At 33.6% G+C, this 25,374-nt stretch overlaps 1 protein-coding gene across 2 annotated transcripts in view; it reads left to right on the top strand.

The window, feature by feature from the left end:
* Nucleotides 1-24,693, top strand: part of Myd88 (myeloid differentiation primary response protein MyD88) — a 159,504-nt gene extending 134,811 nt beyond the window's left edge. The window contains exon 6 of one of the 2 annotated variants that reach the window (XM_073992675.1): nt 24,040-24,693. In XM_073992675.1, the coding sequence (XP_073848776.1) occupies nt 24,040-24,430 (391 nt within the window). In that variant the 3' untranslated portion in view covers nt 24,431-24,693. The remainder of the gene's footprint in view (nt 1-24,039) is intronic. The other variant, XM_073992676.1, reaches the window with a different exon arrangement.
* Nucleotides 24,694-25,374: the final 681 nt, after the last annotated feature.

Below are 25,374 nucleotides of genomic sequence, written 5' to 3'. Positions count from 1 at the left end.
TGCAAATTTATTTTTATAATAAAGTTTGCCATTCCGTTTGTAACTCATCGAAATAATCATTTTAGATCCACCAAAGTATAATTGTCTTGATCAGCGTAAAATTCTAAGTCGATTTAGCCATGTCCGCCCGTCTGTTGTAATCACGCTAAAGGCCTAGGTACATAAGAAGCCTCGCCTGCTTGCCTTGCTTCTTTCTGATAAAAGAATAAAAAATAAAAGGGCAACCTAGTGCGAAAATTGCCTCGGCCTTCTTAATTCTTTTATCAGAAGCAAGCAGGCGAGGCAGCTTATGTATTTAGGTCTTAACTTCCGAATGAATTTAGAGCGCTGAAATTTTGTGCACATGTGTCTTTGGTCTGACCTTAGATCAAGTTCAATATTTGGCTATATCGGTTCACGTTTTTGTATATCCCCCATAGTCCTTGGCCACACTAGAGTGTTTTTCATTGAACCAATTTCATGAAATCAAGGGTTCCTAGATCGAGTTCCAGATGCATTTTTCAAAAACATGTAATAATAGTTCCGAATGTTGGTTATAGATGGCTAAACAATTTACTGAAATGGTTAACAGCAATGTTAATCGCTTTTGTTAAAAAAAAAAAAAAAAAAATTAATGCCGAGTTTAAATCAAGCATGGTCACATTTGGCACGGGTGTGCCGATGATTTTCGGCAATTTACACGCACACGACCCGAATGCACAGAAAGAGCGTACAAAAGAGAACAAATGTTTTGATTTGTTATTGTTTTATAGCTTGTGTGAATGCAAACTTACTTACACACTGTTATAAGTTGCCAATATTTTGAATACATTCACATTTTCTCCGTTCTCTTTTTGGTCATGCCTGGTTTAAATTTGTTTTTTTTTTTTTGTCAACATTCCATTGCATTTTAGAGAATAACGGTTTTCGTACACTCTCTACTTAACAGAATGTTGTTATGATATCGTAACAACAGAGGTTAACTCCATCTATTAATAATTTTTCACAATTGAGTTTTACATCTTTGATAAATGTACCGCCAGACTTCAGATAATTTTACGTTTTTAGCTACATTAGCTATAATTTTTCATTTAGAGTTCCCAGGGGTCAAGAATCTTCTCCACCAAAAATTATGAAGTAGCCTCCATATGTATAACGGTACCACATGATTTCAGATATTTTCAAGTTTTTAGCTGATCGAAAAAACTGAAATTAGATATTTAGGGTTTCCAGTGGTCAAAGATCTTTTAAATATGTAAATGTCGTATTTGTTTTTATGAGAATATTTCTGCATAAATCGTTAACAGCATTCCCTATTTATTCGTAAGATATTTAAATATTTACTAAATTTATATATTTGTTTGTTATTGTATATCATGGTAAATGAGTGACTACGGACGTAGTAAATTAATTGCAAGTGATCATCACTGGTCATATGCTGTATGCAAAACATTAACATGTTTATAATGTTGATAACATTGATTATTGTAGTCTCTCATTCTCTTGTAATTTATCCAACTGAAATAAAGTGAATTGTAACCTAAGAAGTTAAACTAATTCGATCCTCTTTCAATAACTTTTGGGAACAGCGAGAACTATTTGGGATATTTCCATCAGGTTATGGGCCCATTGCTCGTTGGAGAAGAATATTAAATTCAATAGCAAGCGGCAGGAAATATTTCATACAAGATGAGTTCGTCGTTGTACCAAATTGAGAAATTGGACGAGACAAATTATGAGTCTTGGAGCGTCCATATGAAGAGTGTGCTGAAATATTGGAAATATGTTAATGGTCAATGTGTGAAGGATCCAAACAGGACAGCAGAAAAGATACTGGAATGGGAAGATGACGACGAAAAAGCTTTGGCCACAATTGCATTGGGCCTTAAGTCATCTCAACTCAACTATGTTAAACACAGTAAATCCTCCAAAGAAGCTTGGGATAAGCTGAGGGATGTCTATAAGCCAAAGGGACCCCTACAAAAGGTGACACTGTACAAGAAGTTGCTGAACCTGAACATGAAGGAATACAAGAACATGACCGACTATTTGTGTGATTTTACCGAAATTACTGAAAAGCTGATGGATGTTGGCATTGAAATTCAAAAGGAGCTGCTGGTAATTGTTTTACTTTCAATTTTGGAGAAGGAATACGAAAACTTCGTCGTCGCAATCGAAACAAGAGACAAATTGCCAGAGTTGTCTGCATTAAAGGTGAAACTTTAGGAAGAGTACGAGCGAAGGAATCAAAGTAAGGGTGATGAAGCTACACCGAGTCAAAAAGCGTTTGGAGTAATGACAGGCAAGATTAAAAGATATGCGAACAAATGCAGATCAAGAAATGGAGATCACAAATCATATTCTATGGTGGCAATGGTTGAAACCGTTAGAAATGTGCCAAACGCCAAGTGGATAATGGACAGTGGAGCCACGTGCCATATGAGTTCGAATCGCTCATTTTTTACGACTTTTGAAGAATGCGAAGAAAAAATTATGTTGGCTGACAGAAAATCGATCACGGCAAAAGGACGAGGAATTGTGACGGTTTATGTAAATGGATTTGAGATCAGGTTTAAGGATGTTTTATACTCTCCGGAATTAAATGGTAATTTTGGATCGATTTGCAAATTAATTGAAAATGGCTGTAAAGTAAAATTTGATAACAACGGAGCGGTAGTAAACTCGTGCTGAAAGTCAAGAAAGAGAATAATTTATTTGTATTTGAAGCTAACGATGTCCAACAAAAATTATGCGCTGCAAATGGTGATGACAACCTATGTCACCGCAGATTTGGTCATCTCAATTACCAAGGCTTAAAAGACCTCTTTGATAAAGATATGGTGAGTGGTATGAAATTGAGTCAGTCGATTGTTGCTGAGCCCTGTAAGATTGCATGGTTGGAAAGATTCATGCTGCATCTTTTCCAAGACACGAAGAGGACAAATCTATGGATGTGTTAGACTTGATTCATTTAGACGTGTGCGGGGACCCATCGAGGTGGAATCTCTTGGTCGTTCCAAATATTTTGTCACATTTAAAGATGATAAATCTCGACGCATTTTTGTCTATTTTATGAAAAAGAAAAGTGAGGTGTTCGATAAATTCCAAACCTTTAAGAGCATGGTGGAGCGCCAAACGGGCAAAGTTATAAAAATATTGAGAAACGATAACGGTGGGGAATATGTTAGTGGTGAATTTAACAAGTATTTGGAAGAAAATGGAATCATACACCAACTAACTGTCCCTTATACGCCCCAACAAAACGGCATAGCAGAACGTGCAAATCGTACGATAGTTGAAATGGCTAGGTGTTTACTAATCGACTCGGGTTTGGATAAAAATTTGTGGGCTGAAGCTGTAGCAACGGCAGTGTATTTAAGAAATCGTTGTCCGACAAAAATTTTGGATGGAAAACACCACATGAGGTTTGGAGTGGTCAAAAGCCCAAAGTTAACCACCTTAAAGTGTTTGGTTCTCAGGCTGTGGCATTAAATAAAATGAGAAAAGGCAAGTTTGAAGAAAAAGGCTCTAGTTTGATTATGGCGGGATACTCTTTAGTTGCAAAGGCGTACAGATTGTATGATAGTAGTGCCCAAAAAGTTATCAAACGGCGTGACGTCATATTCTATGAAAATATAATGCATGGTGGTGGATTCAATAAGAAAGACAAGGAATTTATTTGTTTTGAGAATTGTCATAACCCAAGACATGTCGAGAATGGTAATCCAGAAGAAATTAGTATAGACGAAGATGCCGACGAAGACGTGCAACAGGAAGAAAATGATAACGGTGCGGATAATGAAATTGAGAATAGCCCTTCAGATAGTGATAGTTTGTATGATGCTGAAGAATTTCGTGGATTTACGCCAAGTGAGGAGGAGCAATCGTCAGAAGTTAGTACTCCAAGACGCGGTCCTGGAAGGCCAAGAGTTGTAAGAAGTGGAAGACCTGGTCGTCCAAGAAGAGTACCACCAAACTCGCTGAATAATGTGGTGGAGGAAAATGTACCACAAAATTATGAAGAGGCAAGATCCAGCAAGTCAAGTCTTAAATGGAAAGAAGCAATGGAGAAAGAGATGAAGTCGTTGAAGGAAAAGAGAACGTGCATTATACAAGATCTCCCAGCTGGTCATAAAGCCATTAAATGTAAGTGGGTATATGCGTTAAAGAGAAATCAGAAAGGAGAAGTACTTCGTCATATTCTTCATTCTGTTTCTAAGCTCTCTCAAAGGAATTCAGAACCTCACGTAGAACATTTTAAGGCTGCAAAGCAGATTCGGTAGAATTCACTTTTTCAATACAAACTCCTTAGGAAAATAATTTTGTTCCGAGTTTTTGGTTGTAATTGCAATAGAGAGTTGAGCAAAAGAAAAGCGTCTGAAGGGTTCTCCAAAAATTTCAAGAACTGTTACAGATGAGAATATTATATCACTGTGCGACAGGAAAATTATTAACCATATTCTGACAACGCAGCGGGATAGAAGAAATAAGAAGACACGTGTCCCGTCCTTTTTCCTTATCATTTCAACTTTTGCGGTAATGGCCCCAAAGACCTGAGGCCTTGATGTCACAGGCACTTATCTTCTAAACCGTTAAAAATTTGGTTTACTCGTAGAAGAAAAGTTGTAGCTCTCGTCTTAAAGAATAATAATTGTGAACACATAAAATCCATTCAACCTCATCTTCAAGGTCAAAATCGTCAAGGCCAATTTATCTTTTAATTTTTTCTCGGATTTTAGTCTACAGGTATCAAACCGATCAAAATTTAAGCAAACAACCAACTAGAAAAATGTTCCTCAGATCTTAGTAAACAACTTTTTGGAACATACGAAGTCTGTAGAAATGGTTCTTAATGGTCAAAATAGCAAATCAAATGCGATTTTTATCCTCTTTTCTCGGTCCCTGCTCGATAGATACTAATACGTTCAAAATTAAGGAAAACAATGGACCGCAATAATGTTGCAAAGATATCAGCAAACAACTTTTTGGAACATACTAAATGTCTATGACCGGTTCTTAAACGTGAAAATAGCTGAAAACTTTTGAAAATAATCGATTTTTATATTTTTTCTCCGTTTCCGGTCCACAGATACCGAACCGCCCAAAAATTAACGGGTCTTATGACACCACTTGTAGATAAGTTTTTGAATTATTTGGGATAAGTCGCCAATATTTCGCTGAGAGGTATTTGTGCATGAAATCAAACCCGGGTATAAAGTGTGCAAAGCGGGATGCTTACCATTGCACTACGGTTGCACGGTGTTATATTTTCCCTGCAAATTACGCCGCACTTATCCAGAGAAAGTAACTTTTACACCTTATTGTCTATAGAAATAAATGATTCCGATGATGTCATTGTTTGCAGACTTCAAATAGTCAAAATCTTAATATATTTTCAAATTCTATTTTTTGATAACTTATGCATTTAATTTATTTAAGAACTCCTTTATGTTAAATCAAATGTTTTTATTGAATAAGTTTTAAATTAATTTATCATTAAAATACAAAAATATGTGTTTTTTGTAGCTACTCGGTAATCCGGACAATTCGATATTCCGGACACCGCCGAAACATGTGGAGTCCGGATTATCGAGGTTATACTGTATTTGGGAGTTCTCCAACTATTTCGCTAAAATCCCGTACAATAACACTGTGCTACAGTGAAAATTTGCAGGGGTTCTGGTGTTGTATTGTGGGAGTCCATGGAAGACGAAAATACCTTTGTTGAAATTAGTTTTCGACCTTTTTATTTTCTATATAAATGTTTAAGACTTTATCGTATTGGGCTTTAAGGTCTCTTACCTTTGGTTTCTTTGGGTCACTTCGTTTTTTTATTTTATAACGGTAAATGTAGTGAAAAACGGGGGTTCTTGGATTTTCAACTTCGCGCGAATTTTTAACTTGATACCAATACACGTCCTTTTTCCCCCAAACAACTACTTTCATACATCACAAAAGAATTTGCGTTCACAATCACATTTCCCTATGCTTTTAGTTCCACATATTCCTTTCTCATTCTAATGACTATGCTTCATATTTCTTTATACTGCAAATGCAGGTGTTGTATATACATAATTTTTGGAACATATAATACCTCCGAACTTTTTTTATCAGCGGCAATAATTTTGAATTCCATACTGATCAGTAGACGCTCTTTAACAAACTAATTGAAAAACAATAACTACATGAGAAAACACCGACTCGCGCAGTATGTCTGACGGGATTTTTCTATTAGTTTCTGATTAATATGCAATTTTAGAGAAATGAAGTTTCTGATTAATATGCAATTTTAGAGAAATGAAATAAAACCCTAAATTTATTTGTGGGGATTCATTTCATTTCCAAAGGAATTATTTCATAATGAAATATGTCCCAAAAATTTCATATGAAATAAATCCCCAGAAATATGAAATAAATCCCCAAAAATTAAAATTATTGTTGTTGTTTTGTGTATAAAATTTTGGGGACTTATTTCATTTTCAGTTTGGGGATTTATTTCGTTGGGGACTTATTTCGTAACGCCACCCAAAGATACCTAAGGTATTTTCGTTTTCCATGGACTCCTACAAAACTGAAAATATGCATCAGAAACCCTGCAAAAAATTTTTGTCAACTTTTGTAGCACAGTGTAATTAATGTACTCTGCTAAACTTCATCAAGAAATATGGTTAACCATCGCGAAAGCTTAGTTACTTAATGGGATAACTTATAAGGATAGCAAATTGAGAGTAATATTAAAATTACAATCATTAAAAAAAATATTAAAATCAAAAAGCCTTTTATTCGCGAATTATTTAAAATCAGTTGATGCGCATCCGATTTTGGATACAGCGAATCAATCTCTTTCATTATCTACAATGCATATTTCGATGTTTCACTCAGCGGCCAAAGTGTGCTGTCAGTTGCATCACACAATGCAGAAAAAAACCTTACAGTGGGTAAAAGTCACGCAATATGCATTTGATTTTGGTGCTCATCCGATTTCAGTAGCACCCATTAAAAAATGCGTCAATATACATCTATTTCAACTAGATTCTTCAAGAACCGCGGATTTGCCTCCACATTATATTTTGGGTAAAATACCTATATTACTCGCGTATCTCTGTAATTTATGACACACGTTTTCGCAAATATAATAATCGCGTATAAAGGATTCAATTTATGTAAAAATGTTTAAAGAAAATCGCGGTTTACGAAGGTCACTCGCAAACCTTCTGGTATAGGTAACTTGCAGTGTCGCCAGGTGTCATTTGACATTTTTTTGGACAGTTTGACAGTTTTTAGCCTAAGCGTACTCAGGTCAGTTTGACATGTTGCAAAAATGGAATTTACTTGTACACATTTTCTTCCGATAATTTTTTCATAATTTTCGACGTGGGTAATCACGGCAAGAGTGCATCGATCAAACTAAATCTTTGTATGTCGATAAAGGGCCATCCTATAGGACTATGAAAACTGATTTAGTAAATTCAATCGTGGCGGACACTCGCTAAAAAAAGAAGGTCGTGAGGGTCGTTCAAAAACGGCCTTTGTGCAGGAAAACAATTAAGCCGTGCGTGAACGGATTATCCAAGATCGCCATGTTAAATACCTTGAGATAGAGACATCCTTGGGCATTTATTCCACCAACTAACATTCGATATTTCATGAACACTTGGCGGCAAAAATGGGGTTTTTTCTCGTTGGATCCCGTGTTGATCGGTCCAAGAAATTTCGAAAAAGTACGATTGCGGTGCTTCGAAAGGCATTTATAGGATGGATACAGGTGACGAATCATGGAACTATGCGTACGAACCCGAAAAATAGCAGCAATCGCCAGAAGATTCTGCAAATCGTTCAAAACCCATGTTTTGGGGGTGTCACAATCAAGCCAATGTAAACAACCCAACATATGGTCGTATGTCCAACTATCCTGAGTACGCTTAGGCTAAAAACTGTCAAACTTTCCAAAAATTTTCAAATGACACCTGGCGACCTGCGTATTGCCTAGGCCAGAAGGTTTTCAAGTGACCCTCGTAGTACGCGGAAAATATATTCAATATATCTATATCCAGCTTTTTAGTGGATGGATCCGAACCCGCATGGGTTCATTAGATCCGTTGCGCAGAAAACTAAATTCACGCGGGGGTCAAAGAAAACTGAATAACACTTGTAAATTTTACACCCAAAAATAGATTTTTAAGAAAATGTACCCATTAAATTTTGGCCTTTGGACTTCAATTACTAGGATGCTATACGGAGCACACTCATGAGATATTCATTAAATGACGTAAAATCAAGAGTTCTGTAATCCTAATACTAGTATTGAATTTTATTTTGTTGCGCATCTGGATTATTAAAAACTTCAAAAAACCCGAAATTCAGGCATCAAAATGTCTGCATTAATTTCAGGTAGATATGTATATCGAATTCATTTTTTGTTTCTACCTTATTCCATATATATGTATATATGGTAAAAAAACAAAAAAAAAAAGTTTTCCAATCGATGAGTCCGAGTTTAAAATACATTTTTTCAATTTTCTTTTATATAAATTCGAACAAGTTTTTGAAATTAAACAAGGGATTTTTGGCAGCGATGTTTTGAAAAATATTCGCATTCTCGAATCCATTCGAAATACCAATTTTGGTTAATATGCATGTAGTTTAGTGTTCATAAACTGTATGGCGCTTATAATTTACAGAAGGTGCATACACTTTTTATGCGCATCCTATTTTCCTATCAACCATGAACAAATGCATCGATCTAAACCCATTTAAATACAATCAATCCATCAAGAACCCTGGATGGATGTACATTCGCAATCTGTTTTTGGGATAAATCCGATACAGCTCCCATTTCGCTAAATATTTTAGGCCTCTGGTTACGCAAAAGAGCGACAGAAAACGCGATTGAACCCGTGACTAAAAAAATCCCATTTCAAAGTATGTAGTTGTTTCCTCTGTTTGGTGGATTTTCACAATATGTGATCTGGACCATGAAAATAAGAAACTAAAATATCTTGGGGTCACACTATCACAATTAAAATTATATTGTATATACTGTACCCAAAAAATAGGCTTTTTAGAAAGAATATCGTTCAAAATTGTGGTCTTTGGAAGTAGATTACTGTGATGCTATGTGGGCTACATAGTCAATATACATACCAAATTATGCGTAATCGCTTTACTTTAAACCTATGAATGCTTTTTAGAAATGCCTGAATGCATGTCGCAAGTAGATCAAAAATAATAAAAAGAAACACAGGCAAGCATTTGCAATAGTATTAGTAAATTTGAAATTTGAAGTATTTGAGAAAGTAAGTAAATATTTCAAGCAGTATGAAAATCAAAACAATTTTGATTTTAAAAATGAAACCTAGGCAATCAACAAACAAATTTTCAAATAACGTCCGTATTAAACACGTGCAATGGTATAACTGTTTGTATCAACAAAACAGATATATCATATACATAACAGATATAATATGATATAAATGTGGGAATGAGTGTAACAGTTATGATATTGTTTGGGTTGTGTATACTCACAATAACATAACTGTTAGAAACAGTTCTGGGTTGTATATGAACGAGTGAGAACTTTATTTGTTTTTTCGTTCTCAAGTATCTGTTGTACAACAGATATTTTTAAAATACTACAGATACCAACAGATACTATAGGTCTAACAGGCTTGTGTGAATAACTTCTAAGGAAAATTTCATAAAAATGACATTTTTCCACATTTTTTTATTTAGGGGATAAATATATTACAGACGTGAACTGTTACAACTGAACGCACCAATTTTAATGTTTTTCTGGTTTCAGTGGGTGGAATGTACGAGGGCTACTAGAAAAATTTCCGACCTAATAATGAAAACGCGAATATTTATCAAAAACAGTTGTATTATATTCCAAATATTTATCATAAATAGTTTTGTTATATTCCAAAACTTTCTTCAGCTAGATTTATACACTTTTCACGCGCATAAACCAATTGTTGAAGCGTTTTTGTGTGGTTATTTAAAAACTAGATTTAAAATACCTTTAAACCAATTTATTTCCCGCAGGGAAGAGTTAGCTTGTTACATTTTTAAATTGGTGTGGTGGTGATTAAAGAGAGAGGGAGATAGAGAGAGTAACATATTTACTTTCCTATGGTTCGTTTAAACATATTAAATGTGCGTACAACATCCCGGAAGGGAGAAGGGATACTTCTTCCATATCAATGAGTGCACAGCGATTCATATTGGCACAATAATATTAGTCCTATTTTTATCGCCGAGTCCGGAAGAAGTATCTTACGACACAACTTGTAAATAAGTTTTCATGGCTGAAATACTCAGGCCGCCGAAAATGTTGGTGTTCTCGTCGGGGATTGACCTTAGGAGAATAATAACTTCAAAAGCCCTCAAAACGACGCGTCACTTTGTAAGGTAGGGGTTGTTGAAGCTGAATGGACCTACAATACATTTACCAAAGTATTATCCACCTACATACTTCGGACATTAAGGTGATTTCCGCAGAATGATAGACATGGCTATATCGATGACAACATAACATAATGACAAGCTTAATATACCCTCCATTACAAATTTAACGATTTTGTTATTCCTAATGGTTTTCATCATGTAGAATTTGTTATTGGTCCATGGAATGATTTTGAAGAAATTCGAAATTCACATTTTTGATTTGATTTGTAGTACTCGGTCCAGTAGCACCAGGTCTAACCAGATTTTGCATTCTGACTTTCGGGTCAAATAAGTTATAGGTACTTTATATGTGCATATCATTATTATGTGAATTTTAGGAACGCGATATCATATAGAGAATTTTACGGTCGTTGTCTTTTGCTTTAGTCACTTTTTGGTAAGGCTCACAGTTTTTGAGATATATATAAAAAACCAAAAATATGACCTAGGACCATGAATAAGCTTCTTTGCACGCATGGGATCGACAGAGATTTTTAGGACCTCATTTGTAATGACAAATCCTACATTTCCACCAAAATTCAGCTCTGTGGGAATTTTTCTATTTCAATTCTAATTTTGTTTGGGCTACATACAATAAGTACTTATTGTATCACACCAGTATCCATTTATATCAGTTTGTACAAACCAGATATAAACAAATATGTTCCTTTTTTTCTGTCTATACCAACTCATATCATACCTGTTTGAAAAACTATCAGTATCAACTTGTAACTGAAACTACATTCTACATATCCATACTCACTCAATTTTGAAAAATGTCGGAACTGATATATTCAGTTGTATCCATGCAGGTGTTTAGTCCGTATGGCCCAAATCGTTTTCACCACAAAAGTAGAACACATGTATTCTTATGAATACTACCGAAATACGTCGTGTATATACAATTTTATGTTGAATAAATTCAACTTTGACGGAACGTATAATATCCCTGCAGCGACCACCTTTATGGGTACTTCACACGATGTGTTTTTACATATGGGTTGTCACTTTTTATATACAATATGTATATGCAAAGTGACAACACATATCGCTCATTTACTCAAAGAGTGGCATAACTCATAACTCTGAGTTAGCATTTTCTGTTTTTTCTACGGCTTCTACTTTATCTTGTGTCCAATTTCATGCTGATATCTCTAAAACTCGACGAGTTACAGCTCTTTTACTACGAGCTTCGCATAATTCAACACAACAGTTTTTTGAGTTTATGAAGCACTGAAACACATCAAATCATGCTTGATCTTGCACATAAATTTAGCACTTATATATGGCTAACTGTTTGGAAAATATGGTCCAAATAGTTATTTTAGTTTTTGTGTAACAATCGTTTTAAGTTGGGAAGTCAAATTTCAATCGCCAACTTAAAACGCGTTTTTCTCGAAACTGCGTTTTTTGAGAGATATCACAAAGCTACATATCCCAGATTGGGAAAATACAGCAGTAAACAGAGAGGATTGGAGATTTTTTCTTAGTTCGGCTTATGGAACAAATGTTCTGTAAAAGGCCAGCTAAGTAAGTAAGTAAGTCACTCTTTGAGAAAATGAGCGATATGTAAAATAGCATATCGTGTAAAGTACCCATTAGTAAAATCCCAGCCAGCATTTTTTGAAATTTTTAATCAAATTGGAGTCTTTTTTGATCCTACTGCACGATTTAAAATCTGGAATATGAGCTCATTTTCTGATCATAAATGACTCCTTTGTCGGGAGGAAAACGTAACCTTAGGCGACTCTTCTAAACAAATCACAAATGAGTATTCCTCTGCATTAGTTTCGAGTAATTTTTGCCCATTTTTTGATGGTATATAAAGTCTTTTTCAAGTCGTATTTTAATCATTTATTGGTGATTTGTTGATTTATTTAGGACTCTTTTTCGAGTCTTTTTTTTGTCATGTTTATAATCGTTTATGAGTCTTTAGGGAGTTATTTATGAGTCTTTTTATTAGACGAAAATTAAAAGAATTTTCTTTTTATTCTTCTTTGCTTTTTCTTTCTTTCATTTGTTTTGTTGTCTTTTCTGCTTTGTTATGACTTTTAATTATCCTTTATGTTGCGCGGTGGTTAGTATACTGCTTCTTCATTTCCCTTGGCAAAACCTGAACATGTGTTATGTTTGTGTTTACTCTTAATATTATATCAAAGCTTTGAAGAAAGTTTATATGATAATTATTTACAACCAAACCATAATGCTTAGACAAATAAAACAAAACAATTAGTTTTTAATCACCTAACTGTTCAAAATATGATCAGAAGGTACATAATTATAATCACTTTTCAAACACCTGCATGACACTTTTTGGATTAAGCATTTTTCAATCTTCCGATGATCAAAATGTGACAATCAATAACGAAAAAAATAGTCACATTTTAAAGGCCCAATGATTTATTTATGGTTGCTACACATTTGTTGTTGTATTTTAAATTGAACTCTTTTTAATCATTACAGGGAGTCACTTTCGAGTCACTTTCTGAACATACAAGCGACATATCAGTTTTTGATCACCAAAAGGACTCAAAAAAGACTCCGGAATGTGATTTTTGAAAAACAATCTTCCAAATGCTAGGTGGGATTGTAGTGTTTTACTAGTGACATTGTCACCAGTACTACTTACTGACAAAGTGTACCCCAATCAATGTAATTGCCTCTCGACATTTTGTCCAAATGAAAATGTATGTGACACCAAAACTTTAGTTTTCGAAATATTATTTCCTTTGCTTCAAAACAAAAAAACAAATTTGAAAAACGCACGACATGCATAAGCACGCTGTTAATGTATTTATTAAATAACAAAAAATAATGGGACTATCTTGTATTGCCACTAAACTTGAGTTGCGTTGTCAGTTGTCTGCGCGACTGAGACGAAATGTTGTACCATTAATGTCAACTCAACTGGGTGGTCGATAAACATGTTATCGATCAGTGTTTTTCAAACTTGTGACCTCTATTCGCAAAAAAAAAAAAAAAAAAAAAAAAAAACATTTTAAAAATAATTGAGCTTTGGATAACTCTTTTGTGTATTCTGGACAATATTTTAATATTTTGGCTGAGTTTTCGAGCAAATTTGGAAAAAACCCAAGATTGGAATATAACCTGCCCATTGAATCTTCGGATCGTCAAGTTTTATATGCTGTCCTAAAAAATGATAAGTTCGGTGGAATTATTTTTTGATGATGAAGAAAATGTACAGGACATTGCATCTATTAGAAGAAATTTGAGGGACAAGTCGAATCCATTGGAATTGCCATCTGCCCTGTAAGCTGATGATCATGTGGAAAGATCTGTATAATCAGTAAATTATTTCAGGTTTAAGGCGTATTTTCGATTGCCAAAGGATGCCGTAGTTTACGTTGTGGAAACGTTAAAGGATGACTTCAAAGTAAGTTACAGATCAACAGCAATACCCCCACTTTTAAAAGTGTGTGCAGCGTTGCGATTCTTTGAGGACGGAAGTTTCCAAAAGTCCCATGGCAATGATTTCAACAATTGCATGGCTCAATCTACATTGTCGAGAGTATTGAAGGAAGTTGTCCCCTTGATAGAGGACAAATTGTGTGTTTCGAAGTTGACAGAGCAGGAAAAAAGGCAAAATAAAAACCATTTTTATTCAAAAACGAAATTCCCTGGTGTAGTTGGCTATATAGATGGAGCACATGTGCACATTGTGGGGGTCCAATGGAGGATGTTCGTCATTTGTACTTAAACTGAACCTACTGTATTTGTCAACAAATTCATTTGCAAAAGATTTGCTGCTGTCCGCTCCAAAAGCGATAAATTCACTTATTGTGATGGACCACCACCAGTGTCGTTGAAGTTTATTTTATTTTGAGGCATTTTCTTTTTCAACTTTGCTTTAAAGTGAATCCAGACTCACTTTTCAGGTGTTCGTTTTGGAGGTTCATGGCTGTTTAAACTGTCCGAAATGGACCTCCACGCTTCATCCGCTGTGGCTTTGGTTTCACCAAAACTCCCGAACTCCTCGGGCTAAGTTTGGATTTTCACTCAGTTTATCAATTAATATTTCGAACTGTGGCTTTGTCGTTATTTTCACCATATTGATACACAAAATTAATTAATGATGCAAAGAATCAATAATTGTTAACAAAATGTTTATTTTTCCTTCTATTTTACTTCTTGTTTCTTCGAAAATGTTCACTGCAAAATTGGTGGTTGCTGAAAAACAGCCGCTTCGTCAACTGAGATTCGCAACTTCAGTTGAGAGTTGCCATACGTGGATCAATTTTGACAACTGGCAACGCCACTCAACGATAATTGTTATCGATGATCGACCCCTAAATCATAAATCACAATCTATGAATGAAAAGTTTAAATAAAAGTTGACTGCACTGTTGCTATCGGTAGAACTTTACGACTACTTTTTAATAGTTGGTAACTTACCGAACAATATCGTTAATTACCGAAATTATTATTTTAATTTTATCGGTAAATCAAGAAATGAGTTAGAGAATCCCACTAAAGGGGTCCTATTCAGTAAATTTTTAACAACTTTACTGTCAGCAAATAAAAAAAATTGTTCCCTTGAAAACCCAACCTCCCCCTCGATTATTTTTTTTTTTGAAACCTATATTTTTGGGATACTTTTTAAATTAATTTTAAAAAATTATAAAAAAATTAAATTAAAAAAGTTATCATGGGGATTATTGCCAATATATGTAGCCGTTTCACAAAATACAGAGAACACGATTTACATGCGCAAGCGCGTGAAATAAATCAATAAAACGGCAAATAAATCAATTTTATTTTGCTTCTATACACGCAAAAAAAATCGGCCTCTCTAACATATGTCCCAAACATATTTTGCAGCAAACATATATATGTTTGCAACAGTCCCAAACATAATATATGTTTGGGTCTGCAAACAAATATTTGTTTGGGTGGAAACAAATATATGTTTGGGTGCAAACATATATATGTTTGGGTGCAAAAATATTTATGTTTGGGCGCAAACAATTTTATGTTTGGGTGGAAACAATTTTATGTTTGGGTGCAAACATTTTATATGTTTGGGTGCAAAAAAATACAAACCCCAAAGGCACAAAAAAAAACAAACACATGCACCAGTGAGCGCTTACTAAGAGCAAGGGAGAGTAAAATTAAATGTAAAACACTTTAAAATGTGTGCTCACTTGCTCTCAGTAAAAACTCACTGGCTATCTCCATAGTATACACACAAATGTTGAGGTTGTTTATTGGAAGGCAAAAGAACAACAAACACATAGGTACATACAAAATTCCAAAGAAATACATAACACAATTTATTAAAAGAAAAACTGATTGAAATAATTTGTAAATAGTCACACTTTTAAAAAGTTTCTATATATTTTTTATAGAAACGTAGTTGAACGCTTCTCCTTTGTTGTGAAATAAAACAAATTGTCCTCATAGTTGAAATCATCAGCGGGGAATCGGCATCTAGAATCAAATGAATATGTAATGTAATAAATAAATATGGATATGCCATATTTCAGATACACATAAGTATGTATGTAATTACCAATATTAAATGCGATTCCTTCCTTGTCCAATAAAATAATTCCATTCAACTTTCCGATTCAATTATAAAATGTATTGGGCATTTAATTTACTAAAAAGCACAATTTCTTTAAGAAAACACAAAACACTGATTTATTCACTCACTTTACCGTCTTGACTCTACAAAGGCATCTAAAACACTGAAGAAAGAAATAAAATATAATTCATATAATTTCTTCTTTTCTTCTTCTCCTCCTAAGTTGGTTAACAACAACAAAACAAGAAACACACGAGTTTGTCGCATACACGCCACCAAAGCAAAGCCCCTTTCTTCGCTTCTACGTCTTCTATTATACAATACACACAACTCTTCATTATAAAACAGCAATCCACAGCCGCGAGAGCACTGTTATTACTCTCGTTGACAAACATCCTCTCTCCACCCATGAAAAAAATGTTCTAACATTAAAAATATGTTGGTACCCAAACATATCAAATTGAGATATGTTACAAAATGTTGCAAACATATATTTGTTTGGACCCAAACATATTATGTTTGGATCCAAACATTAATTTGTTTGCAACTGGTCCCAAACATATATTTGTTTGGATCCAAACATATTTCTAACATAAATTTTTCTGCGTGTACATATAGCTTAAGCGCCAGTGTTCGAAATTGCGAACACCACTTTCCGGGAAAACGAAAAATCGGAAACATTTTTTGAGTTGATTTTTGACATCAGTGGGTCCTAATTACCCTAAAAAGTGCTTTGTTTTTAAAAAATAAATAAAAAATTTGTCTCGGTACGATATGGGTTAAAATTTACTGAATTCCTACACAGGTCTCATTTTTATACCCTCCCCATATCATGGGGGGTATATTAAGTTTGTCATTCCTTTCGTAACTCCTCAAAATAACTCACAAAGTATATATATTCTGGATCAGCGCGCAATTCTACATCGATTTAGCCATGTCCGTACGTCTGCCTGACCGTCGCACGGTGGTCGAAAGCACTGATCTAGCGGCGCGAAATTATTAACTTGCAAACGAATTGAGATACGTCAATGAAATTTTGCACAAACTCAACTTGTACCTATGGGTAATAATGGGCCAAATATGAACAATATCGGCTAATGTTTTGGTATAGTCCCCATATAACGATACCTTCCGATTTTCGGTATTTTGAGGATTTAAGCCACAATTTCGTAGCAAATTAGCTGTAATTTGGTACTTAGGGTTCCTAGTGGTCACAAAATATCTCCACCAAAAATTATGGACATAGGTACGTTTTGATATAGCCCCCATGTAACGGTACTTCCCAATTTAAGGTATTTTGAATATCATGACTACATTTTTAAGCCAACATGGCTGTAAATTTGTATTCCGTGTTCTCACTGCATATAAAATCTTCTCACAAAACATTTTCAATACGGATTTATGTTTCGATGTAGCCCCTTTTATGGTACCCCCGATTCGTTGAATTTTTACCTGTTATCCCATATTTAATAACATATGGTATTATAGTGTCTCCGGGGGTAGAACTCCTCCTTCCAAACATTTTCAAGATAGGTCCATATTTTGATTTAGCTCCCATATAAATGCACAGCTAAATTTGTATGAACTTTAGGCAAAATCCCTTATTTTAAAAGTGCAATTATCAAAAGATTTGCAAATATTTGCAGCCATAATGTGGTTATTCCGTATCCAGAGAGTCCAATTTCATTCCCCGAAAAATAATCGAAACCAAGTTCGGCCAAGTTTACAAGGTGCACTCTATGGAACAAGCGTTTACAACCCATAAAAACGCTAAAAAATTTAATTTTTTGAAAATTTATTGCTATATGACTAAATACCTCCAGACCCCAACCTAATTTTTATAATTTAAATCATACCCTCAGTTATTTATTAAAAATAAATCTTGTCCAGTTTCACTACGAATTTATTTAAAATTTAAACAAATATGAAGATAATTTTTTTGTTACAATTTTTTTTAAAATCTTATGCAACAAAAACTCTTGTATTTGATAGTGAATAACTGAATGAATATTTACAACAACAAAAATGAAAAAAAAAAACAAAATCTTTGCCTACAAAGTTTCTGTAATCGATACAATGGAAAATATTTCGCAATTTTATAGTTCGATTTTTTTACTTTCGACCAGTGTGCGTCGGTGGAAATCACTGTAGCATCCGAACGGATTGAAGTAGTTACATACAATTTTGGTAAAATGGGCTATATAGGTCCATGTTTTAGTGTAGCCCCCATACAACCTGACGCGTGACGCGTCGACGTTTTAAGGTATTAGTCCCAGTAGTATTAGTTGGTTGTAATTTGGTATTTTGTGTTCCTAGAGGCTAAAAAACATTTTTACCAAATATTATTTACATACATATATGTCCACGTTTTGGTATAGCCCTCATATAACGCCCCGTATAAAGTACGCGTCATTTTAATGAATTTTAAAGGTATTAGACCCATTTGAATTGGTTGCAGTTTTGTATTTTGTTTTTTCAGAGGCTAAAAGAAATTTCCAGCAGAATATGTTTATATGGGTCCACGTTTCGATATAGCCCCCATGGAACGGTACCGCCCGATTTTCGTAATTTTCAAGGTTTTAGCCACATTATAAAACCGAAATGGATAAAATTTAGTATGTAGTCTTCATTGGTGGTATGAAACACTTTTGGAAGATTTTCGGTATTTTGAAGGTTTCAGCCTTATTTTCTTACAAAAATAGCTGAAATTTGGTATTCTTTGGGGCTACAAAAATTTCCCCTAGAAATTTGTCAGTGTAAGTCCACGTATCGATATAGGCCCCACATCTTTCAAAAATTGTGTATACGACTATGTTCTGGTATAGCCCCCATATAACGGTACCGCCTGATTTTAGGTATTTGGAAATTATTATCTACATTTTCGACCTAAATTGACTGTAATTTAGCATTTACTATTTCGAATGGTCAACAAACTTATCCGCCGAAAGTTTTGGTCATAGGCCCTCGTTGTGGCGTATCCCCAATGAATCACAAAAAACGGTACCCCCCGATTTCAGGTATTTTCAATTTTTTAGCTGACCGAATTAGATAAAATTAGGTATTTGGGGTTTCCAGTAGTCAAAAAACTTCTTCCCGTAAAATTGTGGACATTCGTACTTTCGTTGAGAAAGAAATCTAATTATTCCATTTGGTTCAGAATATTTCATGGTGGAGGGTATAAACAGTTCGATCCGGCAGAACTTAAAGCTTTTTTACTTGTTTCACAATAAAATCACAAAACTAATTAATTGCTCAGAGCACATGCTTCTCTGACGCGGTCTACAAAACAAATGACATAAAAATGTGTACCTATTGACAGCAAAAAATGTACAGCATAAAGACAAAACATAAAGACAACCGTGCCTCAAACCAAACTCTACTCGCAAATAATAAGCAAATTGTCTGCGTTTTTACTAATACATTTGTCTACAGAAAAAAGTAGTAACACAGAGAAACTTCCCAGCTACAATTTTTTTCCGAATTAGTTTCGAATTCGGACAGAAGGAAATTCTAAAAAAGTACTAGACTTTCGCAACGAATTCGGTCCGAATTCGGAGGTAAGTTCTTGGAAAATTTGGAGAACAAATCAGATTTTCTGGCAGAATTCGTCGGAATTCGGAAAATTTTTTTAGAAAATTCGGTGGAAAATTTAGATTTCCTTAAGAAAATCGGTCCTAATTCGGAAAGAAATTCTAAAAAAATTCGGAGAAAAGTTTAGATTTTCTGAAAAAATTCTTGGGCGCTGACGCCTTTGATATTGACACAACACACAACAAACTCCACTCAGAGACAATTTTCTTCTAATGCGCTATTTATGGAAGATTCTAATTTCAAACGATCTAATGATTTTTCATGTTATCATTTTGTGATTAATAGTAGAACAATGTGCACGTGTATCTTGAAGCTATCAACACTAGCTTCAATTATTTATGTTGCATTTATATTATTAAGAGGTAGTTTACACTATATATCAATGTCATATGACACGAAATAAAAACATTCCATACCTACCCACGGAGGCAATGTGGAGACGTATTTTTTATATTTTTGTTGGGGTGGACGCACAGAATAAATGACGTAAGGAAAATCTCCAATATTCCACATATTAGTGAATATTTAACGATGGAAAATTTCATGTCATATGACATATACATATAGAGAAATAGTAATAAAATTAGAATACAAAAAAAAATATATATATATATATATATATATATACAAATTTATGCATTCATTAGAAAAAAATTACTGTTTGCAGTCTTTAAAAATTATTTAAAAAAGTAAGCATTTCCGCAAACAAATTTTAATATTAATATCCTTTTTTATAGGTGAACAACATTTAATAGAATGCGTCCGCCGTTGTTTACCAAAAGAAAGGCTCTCTCAGAGAGGCTAAGCAAAAACCCACCAAATTCTCTCTCTTTTATTTTGAGAGAGAACTATTAAGGTAGATGTATTAGCAATCTGTTACAAAAATCGGAAATCAGAGCAATCAGAAAAAAATGTTAGCTGGGGCCTAATTATGTGATACGATATCGAGTTGTTTCGAACCGAGTACTCAAAGTTGGGATGACAACTTTCGTTATCGAGTAAAATTATCAAGTTATTGAGCATAAATTTGCGAGAAATTACTCGAAGCTAAATTGCCTATCGTAAACCAACAAAATGAAAGACATCTTAATGTGTTTTGTAGAAAATGTAAAAATTGTTGTTTGTTGTCGGTTTGTAGAAGATAAATAGAATTAGTAAAATATCTCAGCATATTTTTTAACACAAAATAACAAGAAATATTGAGAAAATTCCTATGCACTCATTTGAGAAATAGTAATAAAATTAGAATACAAAAAAATATATATGTACAAATTTATGCATTCATTAGACAAAATTTACTGTTTGCAGTCTTTAAAAATTATTTAAAAAAGTAAGCATTTCCGCAAACAAATTTTAATATTAATATCCTTTTTTATAGGTGAACAACATTTAATAGAATGCGTCCGCCGTTGTTTACCAAAAGAAAGGCTCTCTCAGAGAGGCTAAGCAAAAACCCACCAAATTCTCTCTCTTTTATTTTGAGAGAGAACTATTAAGGTAGATGTATTAGCAATCTGTTACAAAAATCGGAAATCAGAGCAATCAGAAAAAAATGTTAGCTGGGGCCTAATTATGTGATACGATATCGAGTTGTTTCGAACCGAGTACTCAAAGTTGGGATGACAACTTTCGTTATCGAGTAAAATTATCAAGTTATTGAGCATAAATTTGCGAGAAATTACTCGAAGCTAAATTGCCTATCGTAAACCAACAAAATGAAAGACTTCTTAATGTGTTTTGTAGAAAATGTAAAAATTGTTGTTTGTTGTCGGTTTGTAGAAGATAAATAGAATTAGTAAAATATCTCAGCATATTTTTTAACACAAAATAACAAGAAATATTGAGAAAATTCCTATGCACTCATTTGAGAAATAGTAATAAAATTAGAATACAAAAAAATATATATGTACAAATTTATGCATTCATTAGACAAAATTTACTGTTTGCAGTCTTTAAAAATTATTTAAAAAAGTAAGCATTTCCGCAAACAAATTTTAATATTAATATCCTTTTTTATAGGTGAACAACATTTAAAAGAATGCGTCCGCCGTTGTTTACCAAAAGAAAGGCTCTCTCAGAGAGGCTAAGCAAAAACCCACCAAATTCTCTCTCTTTTATTTTGAGAGAGAACTATTAAGGTAGATGTATTAGCAATCTGTTACAAAAATCGGAAATCAGAGCAATCGGAAAAAATTGTTAGCTGGGGCCTAATTATGTGATTCGATATCGAGTTGTTTCGAACCGAGTACTCAAAGTTGGGTTGACAACTTTCGTTATCGAGTAAAATTATCGAGTTATTGAGCATAAATTTGCTAAAAATTACTAGAAGCTAAATTGCCTATCGTAAACCAACAAAATGAAAGACTTCTTAATGTCTTTTGTAGAAAATGTAAAAATTGTTGTTTGTTGTCGGTTTGTAGAAGAAAAATAAAATTAGTAAAAAATCTCAGCATATTTTTTAACACAAAATAACAAGAAAAATTGAGAAAAGTCCTTTGCACTCGTTTGAGAAATAGTAATAAAATTAGAATAAAAAAATATATACAAATTTATGCATTCATTAGACAAAATTTACTGTTTGCAGTCTTTAAAAATTATTTTAAAAAAGTAAGCATTTCCGCAAAGAAATTTTAATATTAATATCCTTTTTTGTAGGTGAACAACATTTAATAGAATACGTCCGCCGTTGTTTACCAAAAGAAAGGCTCTCTCAGAGAGGCTAAGCAAAAAACCACCAAGTTCTCTCTCTTTTATTTTGAGGGAGATCTATTATGTATGTATTAGCAATCTGTTACAACAATGCCAAAAAGGTTTTGTAAACATAGATCGTTTTATTATTTTCTTAGCACTACTTCATTCCGAAATTATTATTCAATGTATTATTCAACAAATTCCACAAATATTTAAATTTTTTTTTAATTTTGGTTTTTAGTTTTTGTTTTAAAAAAATCAAATTTTTTGGCGTCTACCTTCATTTTAGATTACCTGTAGGCCTATTTTGTAACTTTTATCGATTGAAAAGTTGTTAAAATTTCTTTTGCTTTTGTAACGACTACAAAACAAACAAATGAAATTGTTGTAAAATAAACAAGTAGTAAAGGGGGCCTATTCTGTAACTTTTAACAACTATCGATATTGTTAAAATTTCTTTTGTTATTGTAACAGAAATAAAAGAAACAAATGAAATTGTTGTAAAACGATTACCGGTTACTATCGAAAAAATCGATAACATTGCTTGAACGTTTTCGATCGAGTTTTGTCATGCCGTTTTTATCGTGTCGAAAACTTATTCACGAGCAAATTCTCCATCGAATCAAATCACGTAAATAGGCCCCTGGGTTTATTCTTTGCTCGCGGCAGGATTTTTTTTTTGTATATATGTATGTATATGTTACAAAACCATAGACAAATAAATGTATAGGCGAAGAAAAACTCATGTTATGGCTATATTGCACAATATTCTTTTTCACATGTATGTTGTCACTTTGGGCACTTTGGATATATGAATATGCAGACCAGGGGCTCAATTCTGTTTCTATGAAAATGTGAAATGAAAACTTTTATAAAGGAGAAAACTGTCAAATGAAAAAAAATTATAAAGGAAATATTTTTCATTTCAAATTTTCATAGAACAAGAATGCAGCCCCTGCTGATGTCATACATGTGAAAAATATATGGTGTAATATAGCCATTATGCTCGGCGTTGTGACTCAACCCAAATAACTCAACATTTTTCGAAGACAATTTTTGCGGGTTAATTGCAAGATGTTGCTCTATATTTTTATATGAGATCCGGCCAAAGACTACCCAATTATTGTATTTTACCAGAATAAATAGTTTAAAACTTTATAGTTATTGCCATTTTAAAAATTGAGTGCATATTAAACATACTCACTGAGAGGATTTCTTCGCCTATACATTTATTTGTCTATGACAAAAAATAAATATACATATGTTTTATAGAAGGAAATTATTTGCTTCTACGAATAAAAAAGATGTCATATGTTTTCATCGCAGTTTTTCTGGTTAATCACACGAGTACACAGGAGTTCATCGTAGAGCTGACAAACTATCGACATTCCCAACATATGATATTTTCGATATTTAATTTATAAAAATCGATAGGTATCGATAGTTTTGTTAATTCGTAATCACCATTAGTTTGAAAATAAAACGCAGTAAATTACAATAAAGTAAAAAGGCAGCTAATTGTCACTTCTATTATATGCCTTGGACATAAATATAGAAAGATGAAACATTTCATTGTTATTATACCTCGTTAGGTGGCGTTGGAATTTAACATAACCTTATGTCGCGATATTGGAACAAAACATTATGCTTTTCTTAACAAAGTACACATTTTAAACCTTTTTTAGTCAGATTTTATCGATATTGCATTTATTTAATGGTCGCTTATAACTTCAAGATATTCCAAAGTCTACAAAACTGTTTACATTTAATTCGTTTTATTTTTGCAGCAGTACACCGCTAACATCAAATCGACCGGTATTAACAGGACCTCAGGAAGTCCGCAGATTGCCTTCCCCACCAACGGTTATACCAAGTATTAGTATCAACGGAGAAGTAACTTTAAATGCAGATAGCAATCTAAGTGCAAAGAAACAAGAACGACCTAAATCTCGGGCATTTACGCTGCGTCACAAGAAAAGTACTAACTTATTGAATGAATCTTCGAAATTACGCAACGCCCATTCAACTGGACAATTACATACGACATATGACCATAATAATACCGCCAGTATGTCCAACATATCTACATCTAGCGAAAAGAAAAAAAAGGGAAAGATGAAAAAAATTCTAAAAGTATTTTCATTCAGCAATTCAAAGCTGTCGCAACAAACCACTTAACATAATACGGATCATTATATATTTCGCTTAAACCTAATTGTTGTTGTTAAACTTGTAGTATTAAAAATGTCTATTTCTTATTCTTCTTTGTTATGTCCACTTTGCGAATTTATTCGAAAGTGTTCAATATTGATGTTTTTATGTATATTTTAACACTTTTTAGTTATAGTTAAGGTTTTAAACTATTAAAAGACATTTTGTCAAATTAATTTTTCTATAAATTTTCAAAAAATGTTTTAGCTGAATAAAATTATTAGAAAATATATTTCGTTTTTTTATTTATTACTAGCAAAGTGCCCGCTACTTCGTATGCGGAAAGGATATAAAACACAAATAAATATATAATAATAATTGTTCCACAAACATCCCTGAAGCGACAAGGGAGACTTCTCTCATATCAATGAGTGCACCCCGATTCAAATTAGCTCAATGATATGGGACCTACTGTTTATCGCCGAGTTCGAACGGCGTGTCTTAAGACACCTCTTTGTAGAGAATTTTTACATGGCTGATATACTCAGGAAATGTCGCCAACATTACTGGGGGGATTTTGCCACCGCTAAAAAATGTTTGATGTTGCCTGGCCGGGGAATCGAACACAGACCTTCAGCGTGCAAGGCGGGCGTGCATACCATTGCACCACGGTGGCACCCAGAAACACAAAAAAACAATATATTACATGGAAATGGCGAACACTGAAAATTTTGTTGCACTAATACCAGTTTTAATCAATATTTATTTTTATTTTAGTACTGTTCGTACTCCTTTAGTTCGGTTTTCAAAAATATCAGCCGTATATCACCCTTACACATTAACAGCGAGACCGTTGCACACCAATACTCACCTTAAATCCAAAAAATACAGATTCCCGCACTGTCCCTACACCCAACAACAAATTAAGTATCATTAAGTACTGTTCGTATACTTATGGTACGTATTTCGAC

This window comes from Musca autumnalis, unplaced genomic scaffold (assembly GCF_047663935.1).
Source record: "Musca autumnalis isolate F117 unplaced genomic scaffold, ASM4766393v1 scaffold_5, whole genome shotgun sequence".
Taxonomy (NCBI): Eukaryota; Metazoa; Arthropoda; class Insecta; order Diptera; family Muscidae; genus Musca; species Musca autumnalis.
This window is presented reverse-complemented; position numbering and strand designations above follow the sequence as displayed.